This window comes from Pipistrellus kuhlii, unplaced genomic scaffold (assembly GCF_014108245.1).
Source record: "Pipistrellus kuhlii isolate mPipKuh1 unplaced genomic scaffold, mPipKuh1.p scaffold_m20_p_24, whole genome shotgun sequence".
In the NCBI taxonomy this organism is placed as follows: domain Eukaryota; kingdom Metazoa; phylum Chordata; class Mammalia; order Chiroptera; family Vespertilionidae; genus Pipistrellus; species Pipistrellus kuhlii.
The window spans coordinates 907,109-916,583 of NW_023425523.1; the positions used below are offsets into that span (position 1 = coordinate 907,109).

The 9,475-nt window shown below is 62.9% G+C and overlaps 1 protein-coding gene across 2 annotated transcripts; it reads right to left on the bottom strand.

Annotated features, from left to right (window-relative positions):
* Positions 1–481: 481 nt before the first annotated feature.
* Positions 482–9,427, bottom strand: MRS2 (magnesium transporter MRS2). 2 transcript variants are annotated; one of them, XM_036452508.2, is made up of 11 exons: positions 9,147–9,425; positions 7,494–7,567; positions 7,215–7,251; positions 6,028–6,140; positions 5,537–5,710; positions 4,715–4,845; positions 4,282–4,398; positions 3,246–3,398; positions 3,013–3,130; positions 2,286–2,399; positions 482–1,848 (listed from the first exon to the last, which is right to left on the bottom strand). In XM_036452508.2, exons 1-11 carry the CDS (start codon positions 9,310–9,312, stop codon positions 1,738–1,740), a joined length of 1,308 nt encoding a protein of 435 aa, XP_036308401.1. In that variant the 5' UTR covers positions 9,313–9,425; the 3' UTR covers positions 482–1,737. The 2 variants fall into 2 exon arrangements, with proteins under 2 accessions (XP_036308401.1, XP_036308402.1); XM_036452509.2 differs by lacking the exon at positions 2,286–2,399 and having other exon boundaries at positions 9,147–9,427.
* Positions 9,428–9,475: the final 48 nt, after the last annotated feature.

A 9,475-nucleotide genomic window follows, 5' to 3' on the forward strand; every position in this document is an offset into this window, starting at 1 on the left:
GGGGCCTCAGCAGGACAGCCTCCCGGTGGCCGTGGGCGCGGCCTGTGCAGTGGGTGGAGCCTCCCGTCGCTGTGCGTTCGGGGTTCGAGCACCTCCTTCCACAGAATCGTAGGCCCTCCGTCCATTTCAGCTCCAGGCTGAGCCTGTCAGCGTCCGCACAGGCTGTCACGGCTGGCGGTCAGCGTAAGGGGCACCCGTGGTCTCCGGGCAGGGCCGCTCGCCGCCCACCAGGAAGCCCCTTTGCCAGCTGTGAGGTAGGTGCACTGCTCCCCTGATCCGGGACACGGCACCTCAGAAAGCCCCCTCCCCACAGCCACAAGCACACCGGAAGGAAGCACCCCTCGGTTCTACGCCTGGTCACAGACCGAATTCGGCTCTGGGCGGCCAGCTCCTGCCACAGGCCACGCCTGGCGCCGAGCCTCCGCCCACGGGGACCGCAGGGCCTCGCAGAGTGGAGCGCGAGAAACTTCACTCTTCCACGTCAGCCGGGGAAAGCAGGTTTATTCCGATCACCCAACCACGTACAGGGGCCTGAGCCGCCGCCTCCGTGTCCTCCGGAGCCGGGACCAGAGCAGGGGGTGTCTGTGACGCCCCCATGCTGCCTGCAGGGCTGCCTGGATGAGGCTGCGGTTCGGTTAGGGTGAGGCTAGCGGGTGGTTAAGACACAAGGAGCTGAGCTGCTGGCGGAGGCGCTGAGATGGCCGGCACAGGGAGCCGGTGAAGAGGGAGGCTTAACTGTTCTGAGGGACACAGGACTGGGAGCTGGGCTCCCCTGCTGGGTGGCTGAGCTGGCCTCCAGATCGGGGTGGCGCCCTAGAAAGCGCGTCTTAAACTCCCACCCAGGAGGGTGAGGGCGGGTCCGGGAAGGCTGGAGCGGGTGGGGGGGCTCGAGTCGCCTCCCCGGGCACTGGGCTGGGTGAAGGTTGGCTCAGGCCAGGGAGGATGGGACCGAGAGGTGAGGCGGATGCCTTAGGGCGGTCGCCTTAAGCTCTGGGCAGAGGCTAGGGCACAAGATCAGGGTCAGGGTCAGGGCTCATGTTGGGGCCAGAGTAGGGTTAGGGGACCCCTGCCTGAACCTCCAGACAGGAAAGGTCGGGGCATCGAGGAAGCCTGCTCTGACCTGCGCTCTGGTTGAAAGTGAAGGGGATGGCAGAGCCAGGAGTCTCCCCTCCTGCAGCCTGGGGCGCCCCACCCGCACCCCACCAGGAACCACCAAGCAGCGAAAAGCAGAGCGGAAACTGAGGAATTCTTTCAGCTCTTCTCCCCAGGCACAGTCACAGCCACGCCCAGAGCAGTTTGGGGTTGAGAGCTGTATCTGAATGAACTGGGGTACACAGAAAGCTGATGTGAGAGGGTCACACCCGTTTATTCCGTCTGTGAGGGGAGCGGAGCAGAAACAGGCGCTGCAGTGGCTCCCGCACAGACTCGGAGTGAAAGGAGTGAGAGGCTGCTGTGCGCGGCTGGCCCAGCCACGGGCACCTGAGCAGGAGTTCACAGACGGCCGTCTCTGCACCGTCTCCGCCCGGCGGCTGCGGACCTCCTGTCCTCGATGCGCGAGAAGTCCAGGCCAGGCCACGGCCCGTGGTTCCGCCAGCCGTCTGCCTCCGTCAGAGTCCTGACCTGTGGCCGGAGCCCGTGGCCTCAGAGCCCAGAAAGCGGGTTGCGTCCTAGTGCGGTCGCTGCGGGCTTCCTCGGGCGACACCGTAGCTCTGTGCTCTCTCCTCGCCGGCGGCCGGCTCACCGGGGCGTGAGGACGCTCCTGCTGGACCCCAGCCCGTCCGGCCTGAGGCTGGGCTTCGCGTCCAGCCGTCCGCCTGCGCGCAGGGTCTTCCTAGGTAGGGGTGCCGCCTGAGCAAAGCGGGCAGTGGCGTTAGTCTGCCGTTCTCAGAGTCAAGGCCACCCGGTCACCCTGAGGGGACCCCTGTGACGGAGAAAGGCGCTAACCTCTGTCCTTCCCGTGGCCCTGCCGGCCTGCGTTTCCGTCTGGGAACGAAGCCGCACCGGTCACTGCCGTCTCCTGGCTGAGTGCTCCTCCCACAACCCCCCTGCCCCCAGCAAGCAGCCCCGTGCTCCGGCACGGCTGTGCTCCGGCGCTTCACACCATCATCTTGCTCAGCTCCCTAACCCCGTGAGGCAGGTGGTGCTGGCGTGACTGGGGGGAGGGGAGGGGGGGGAGGACGGGGACCGAGGAGGCTTCCAGGCATTAAATATCCGCCGGGGTCAGGGAGTCTGCCTGACAGTGTGGCTGTGACCGCCCTGCCCCCCGCGGGGCCCGCACTACGTACCATCGGAGGCACAGGAGCCTCCAGCTGCCGCCCGAGGAAGGACAGCAGCCGCCTCCAGATCAGGCCACTGCCCATGAACATGACCCCGGTGACCAGCCAGAACACCCTGTGGTCCTGGGAGAGAAGAGAGCAGGCTGCGGTGGGTCACCAAGGCCCGAGGGAGGTCGTCTGGTTTTGACCTTGAGGGCATCCAGGGCTACTGAACAGCTGGGGCGGGAGGGGCCTCAGGTTCGCTTCTCTAATGACCACTGTTCCAGGTGAACGGGGTCCCCATGGAGACCACGGCCCGTGGGACCCGCCAGGACACAGAGCCCGAGCAGAGCGTGCTGACGGACGAGCTGAGCCCGGCCAGCGCCACACCACGTGCCTGAGTGCGGTGCAGAGCACAGGCTGCAGGTCTCTGGGTTCAAACCCAACAGTGATCTAGCTCAGCCCCGTGTTCTGGGCCTCACTGCTGTCATCTGTGCAGTGGGAACAATCACACACTTTCAGAGCCACACAGTGTGCCGCCAGCCGGGGCGCTGCCTGCCTCCCACACGGCCACGCGATGCAGTCCGAGAAGCAGAAGCCTGTCTGCCATGGGGACGGTGGAGCCCGCCTGGCTGTGGACCGGCCAGAGCACTCGTGTCCCGACGGGTGCACAGCGAAGACTGGCTTTTCGAAGTCTGTTTAAGAACGGACCTTCACTGTGTGAGAAGAACCCCCGCCTCCTGGACGGCATCCTCACCTCTTCCAGGGACGATTCCAAGTTCATGCCGAAGGCCACTCCGATCAGGCCGAAGAGCGAGAGCGAGAAGGTGCCCATGGTCAGCTGCAGGTTCAGCCGCATCATGACGTTGCGGTGGCTGCGGGATGGGACGTGTTGGGTCAGCCAGGGCCCCGGGGCCTGCAGGCACTGCCCCCCAGGAGCCACGCCCCCCCAGAGCAGGCGCCCTCTCCCGAGCAGCCCTCCGCGCCCACCTGTCCAGGTTGAGGAAGATGACGCTCTGCGAGTCGTCGATCAGCGCCCGCAGCTCGCGGGCCGCGTGCGCCAGGTCCTCGGCCAGCCGGTGGCAGTTCTCCAGCAGCAGCTCCATCTCCTCCGCGTGGTCGATGCCCGCGTTGCTCTGCTCACTCCAATCACAAGCGCCATGTAAGCAGCGCCCCCGCGCCACACCCCCGACTTCCGTGTCACACCCCCGACCCCCGTGTCACACCCGTGTCACACCCCCGACCCCTGTGCCATACCCCCGACCCCCGTGCCACACCCCCGACCCCCGTGTCACACCCCCGACCCCCGCGTCACACCCCCGACCCCCGCGTCACACCCCCGACCCCCGCGCCACACCCCCGGCCCCCGCGCCACACCCTCGACCCCCGCGTCACACCCCCAGCCCCGCGTCACACCCCCGACCCCCGCGTCACACCCCCAGCCCCTCGTGAGCACGCAGTGCTCGCTCCCAGTGAGCCCACTCGCCTGCCCTGTCAGGAGCCCGTGTGAGGGCCGTGCCCCTGACCCCGAACACCACACAGGGACATCCAGGCGTGTGATGCGGATGGACAGGCACAAGTTGGTGCCAGTGAACCAAAACCACAGGCCGAACTCGAAGGCGGATTCCCTGCCGGGGGGCCTGACCCGCACAGAGCGAGGCGATGAGGATGGACCCAGCTCTCCGCTCACCATCCTCGCTACGCCCAGCAGAGACCCGCCCAGGACACAGCCAAGGTGCTGCGTCCGTTTCTGCTGCGAGGCCTTGCTGGCGTCCCAGCTCCTTATCTCAGCGGCCTTACTGGACGGAGAGGATGCTTAAAGCCTGCAGACCGTGCTCTGTGCACGTCACAAAGCGTCTGCGTGAGCTTCTGACCTGCTCTACAGACGACATGCAACAGCGAGTGCGTGAGCCGCCAGCTCTGCGCCCGAGGGCCCCGAGGGCCGGCCCAGTGGCCCCGGGGATGGTCCAGACCCCCGAGGGAGCTAGGAGCTGGCCTGGGCGTCCGGGGCGGGAGGGCCACTCACAAGACCTCGGGGTCGCTCCACTTGCTGAGGCAGAGCTCCTCCAGCCGCTCCTCGTCGTCCAGGATCTCCAGGAGGGCCTCCTTGAACACCGTGACGTCCGTCTCCAGCTCGGACAGGCTGGAAGGCAGGTGCACAGCGAGATGGCGCCGCGGACTACGGACACGTGCCACCCTCTCGCACCAGGCAGTGGACAGGGATGTGTCGGCGTGCTCTGCTGTCTACGCGCAGACCGAGAACCCAGCCCCAAGCAGGGCCCGGGACAGAGCCAGACGCAGCCTTCCGCCCCATCACTCTTCCTTCCACTCGCGCCCGGACAGGAAGTCAGCACATCAGCAGCACTCGCTGGATTTAAAGACCAGGGATGCCCCACGGATCGTGTCTGGGTGATGCTCACGCCACTGCGACCACGCACAGGGCGTGCGGGACCGCTTACCTCCTGCCGTTCTGCAGCAGGATGTGCAGCTTGCTCCTGTCCACCGAGGAGTGCTTGGGGTCCACTAACGCCTCCAGCGTGTCGAGGATGCGGGGCTCCAGCAGGCGCAGCTTCCCCTGCAGCTTGCTGATCTAGAGCAAGACGGCCTCCATGAGCGCCAGCCTTTCCAGACGCTCAGGGTCAGCGAGCCCTGGGACTGGACACCATGGACAGCTGGGTGGCGGGTAAGGCTGCCGAGTGCGGCTGCAGGCACCGCTGTCCCAGGTCCTAAACGCCGGTCTGCTGGGGACAGAGCCCAGGCACATGCTGTTACCATGCTCGCACCTGACAGGCACTAACTCCTGTCACGAAAGGAGCGAGATGGATTAAGTACAAGGAAATCCACCCTTCCATGGTTACAACTCCAACTTCCGTTTGGTAAATACTGTTGCTCTTTGTAAACAGAGCACAGTCCAAAACTCCTATGAACAAAACTCTGAAAACTAAAGCATGACGTGGACTTGAAGATTTATTTTTTGAGAAGTCAAAAGTACACTATGACTCAGCCCCGCGGCAGGGCGGGCGCACTGAGACCCGCCCCGGCCAGCGGGAAACAGCGGAGATGACGACACATTCCAGCAGGTGCGCGCGCTCCCCGCCCGGCCCTGTCCCCCCCCCCCCCCCCCCCCCCCCCCCCCCCCCCCCCCCCCCCCCCCCCCCCCCCCCCCCCCCCCCCCCCCCCCCCCCCCCCCCCCCCCCGGAATCTCCTCTCCGTTCCCCGCCTGCGCTGTCCTGGCCGTTCGCGCTGGGAGCCAGGACAGGGCCGGAGCTGCGGCGGCTTACCCGGTACTGCAGGAGGGCCTCCATGGCTCTGAACTCGAAAGGCAGAGGGTACGTGACCAGCTGGCCCTCGCCGGCCAGCTGCGCGGGCAGCTCCCGGAACAGCCACTGCTCCAGGTTTAAGTGCCGGTAATCCAGGATCAGCAGACACTCGGGGGTGATCACCGCCTTCAGGTACTGCGGGGAGAGGGGCGTGTGCAGGCGAGGGGTCTACAGCCTGGGACGGAGCCCGTGCCGCCTCGGTGCCACAGACCTAGAGGGCGTTTGTTTTAACATCCCCCAGCGTCTTACCATGAAAACATTTATACAGAAAAGGCATACAGTGAACGCCCACGTACATGCCATCTGCACTGACAGTCTGCTCGCTTTGTCTGCCACATGCTTCCCGACCCGCATCCCAGAGTGTTCGTTCCAGAGCCACTTGGGCCCGTGGCTCACGCGCTGGCCAGGCAGCGGCTCCCGGCCGCAGGGGACCCGGGATGGGAGGGCCTCACCTCCATCCTCAGGATGATCCTGTTGTTTCTGGTGGTGATGCTCATGAGGTGCTGGAACCGCAGGTCTCTGGCCTGAAGACCTAATTCTTGATATAAGTCCGTCTTCTTCCTCTCTGCAGAAGAAATGTTTTCAAGGAAAAAAAGTGACTGGTCTAACCAATCAAAGAGCTTAGTCTTCGTAGCAGAGCACCCTCCCACCATCAAGAACCCGAAGCTGACAGGAGGGTTTAAATGCCTGTCTACCTCAAGAACACACTCAGGCTAAGCTAGCCCGGCTCGCGTATTCCTCCTCCTCTTATCCCATTCCATCAAGTCTCTGTGCGCAGCTCCCCGGACCCAAATAAAACCACGTGTGCCTGCAGGGGACTCGGCCTCTCCAGCGCCAGCATGGCACCTTGTTTAACAGGACCTGCAGTCTCTCTCATTTCTCACTCCCTTATCTTCAACATTTTAAGTCTGGGAAGAGAGAGGTCAAATTTTCTTTTCTCTTGGAGTAACACAAAATGAAAAAAAGTCAGTCCTCAGACTAGATTCTTCCTAAAAACGCAATTTACTCCCCAAGAGAAAGCCGACGGGGTGACAATTCCCACACAGTGGGAGGGCAACACTACAGTCAGCACCGGCCAGTCACAGCACAGAATGGCAGCGCTCCAGGCTTCGAAGAACAGCCTTCGAAGGAGCCACTTCGCCAAGACACCGAGATGCTCCACGAGGACCTCAGCCACAGCAGGAGCGTGCTGGGAGGCCTGTGCGCTCCGAGGTCAGACCCTGAGGGATGTTTCACTTTAGAATCAGAGTGACCAGCAGAGCCCAGCGCCCGCCCCTTGTCTCCTGTCGCCTGCGGTGGGCTGGAGGTCCGTGACTCCGCCTTCCCCAGTCGCAGGGGTGTGACCGAGGACCAGGAGTGAAGAGGAGACTAAAGAGGAGACGAGGGAAGAGTGTTTCTGTGCCTTTAACGTCGGGCAGAGCACGATGGCCCTGAGGACAGCCACCCGGGAGAACACGGGGGGTCCAGGCCCTGCAGCCCCAACGGGACTGACGGACACGCTGCACAAAGACCCTCCTGCACGCACCCTTCCACGCAAAAGGTGCCCTGTTCACAGCACCGCCTGCCATTCCTTGGTTTCCGTCAGATTCACGCGTTCAATGATTAAAGAGATGATGCAGAGAAACTTGAGGATACTCACCAAAAGACGTCACATTTCCTTCTTTGTCAAACTTAGTCTGAAGAGAGAATAAAAAACAGTAAACTGTGATATCCCACCAACACCGACATTCACGTAGGAACCTCCTGCCCCGTCTGGTTCAAGTGGGTTTAGTTAGGGGCTAGAACTCCCTTTCCCTTTGCTGGACACATCTGACCTGGGCTCTGTCATCAGTGAAGCCCCTGGCTGAGCACAACCCAAGAGGAGAGACGACGCAGGAGCAGTGCTCTCCGTACCATCGCGCGCCCGGCACGTACTCACCACAGTGAACACGGGGGCCACGCTGGCGAGCGTGGCCTGCGCGACATCGGCCGTTCTCAGCTGGTGCATCTCACCTGAAAATGGAGAATTCCCTGCAGTCACACGTCTGGCTGTCACACGTGGCCTAGGAACAACTCTCAGAGTCCGTGGTCTGCAGACAAATCTGCTATTTTTAAGACCTTTTTCCTAGAGGAGGAGGAGCACTCATTTGTGCAGTTTCCTACTTGTAGGCGCTTATGTTCGGTTCCGTTTGTTCCGGGAATAGGGAAAGGCCTTTAAGATGGCGTAGGCGGGGCAGAATAACTACGGATTCCAGCCACCCTCTTCTTCCTCATCACCTCAGAGCTGGATGAACAAACGTACAACGCGGTGTTGAGACGAAAAGGCCGATTCTTCTTTTTGCATAATTTAAAGGGCTCTTCATGCTAATGGTATAATAGCCAACGGAACTGGAATGCTGACCTCGGTGAACTGGAATGAAGGCAAATCTACTTGAAAATGAATTTAAACCATGTGACTCGACTGAGTTGAAGGGAGCTGTGAAGTACCACCGGGTCCATTCAGCATCCAACCAAAAGCACTGTTCACAGCCACAGACAGGAGGGGACCGGGCGGAGGTGGGAAAACACTACCCATTATCCCAGGCTTCCAAAGTGGAACGCTCAGCTCGGATCCTGATCCTCACACTTCCACAGTCTACGGTGCACGTGGTTCCTCAGCCCTGAGGTCTGCTGTTACCCTTCCACAAAGTGCAAGTGACATTTTAAGGGTCATCTGAGTGGAGGTCAGTGTCGACCCATACAATCGCATTTCCTACTAACACGTGGATGGAGGGTCCCAGGACGGAAAATCTGCATCTCAGTGTTTGCCCTAAACATCACACAGGCCCTGGCTGCTTTGGCCCAGTGCTCATCGAGTGTGGGCCTGCGGGCCTGGGTTCAAGTCCCGGGCAAGTTCAGGGACCTCAGTTGTAGGTTCCTTAGCCCTAGGAGGGGTTCGAGCAAGAGGCAACCAATCCATACATCTCTCTCCCCCCTCCCACTCTCTCTAGAAATCAATGGAAAAAATACCCTTGGGTGAGAATTAAAAAAGAGACCTCTAACTATTAAATTATAAAGTAAAAAACAACAAAAACATCAGATGGCCTGAACCATCAGACGGTGGCCCCATTCCGAGACCCCAGGGGCCTGGGGAAGGAGGTGGAGACGCTGGGTTATGTGGGGAGCGCTGAGCACACTATCTGCCGGCAGCGCGATATGGGGACGCCTAAGGCTCCAATGCACCGCGCTCTCCGGTTGGTGGAAATGCCGGCGATCGTCGCGCTTTATCGTCCGGTGAAGACACACCAACTCCGGTTCCTCCTTGGGCCACACTTGAAACCAAAGTTCGCCCTTACTCGGCGCAGTTCTCCCTCCAAGTCCCCCCAGGGCGTCCCACCCCTTTCCCGGGACAAACGGAACCGCGCCCGCAGGGAAGAAACTTATCCCAGTATTTAGGCGGCGGAGCCCGGTCTGGGCTTCCCAGCTGTCAGGATGAGTAAGGGCGACGCTGGGTTTAAAACCAAAGGCGCCCCGGGCGGGAGCTCTGCCCGGTGTGCGCCTGGAGGCCGGGCCGAGGTCACCGCGCCGTCCCGGGCTGGGGGCGGGGCCGTACCTGCCAGGCGGGGCCCGCGCGGTGCGCCGGGCGGTGCGGCCCAGCTCCCGCCGAGGGGTCCGGTGGCGCGCGCGGCGGTCAGGCCCCAGGCTGGAGCGCACAGGCCGCGCGGGGGCAGCCGCAGCGCGCGCGGCAGGAGCCGGGGCAGGCCCCGCAGGCATTCCATGGCGCGGCAGCGAGGCGGGGGCGGCAGCGAGCGCCCAGCCCGTCATGCCGGTCGCTGGCGGGTCAGTGGCACTGTGCGACCGCGCGCACGCGCCCGAGGCCCCGCCCTCCCCGCCGCGCACGCGCCCTAGAGACGGCCTGGTCTGCCGCGCACGCGCCCTAGG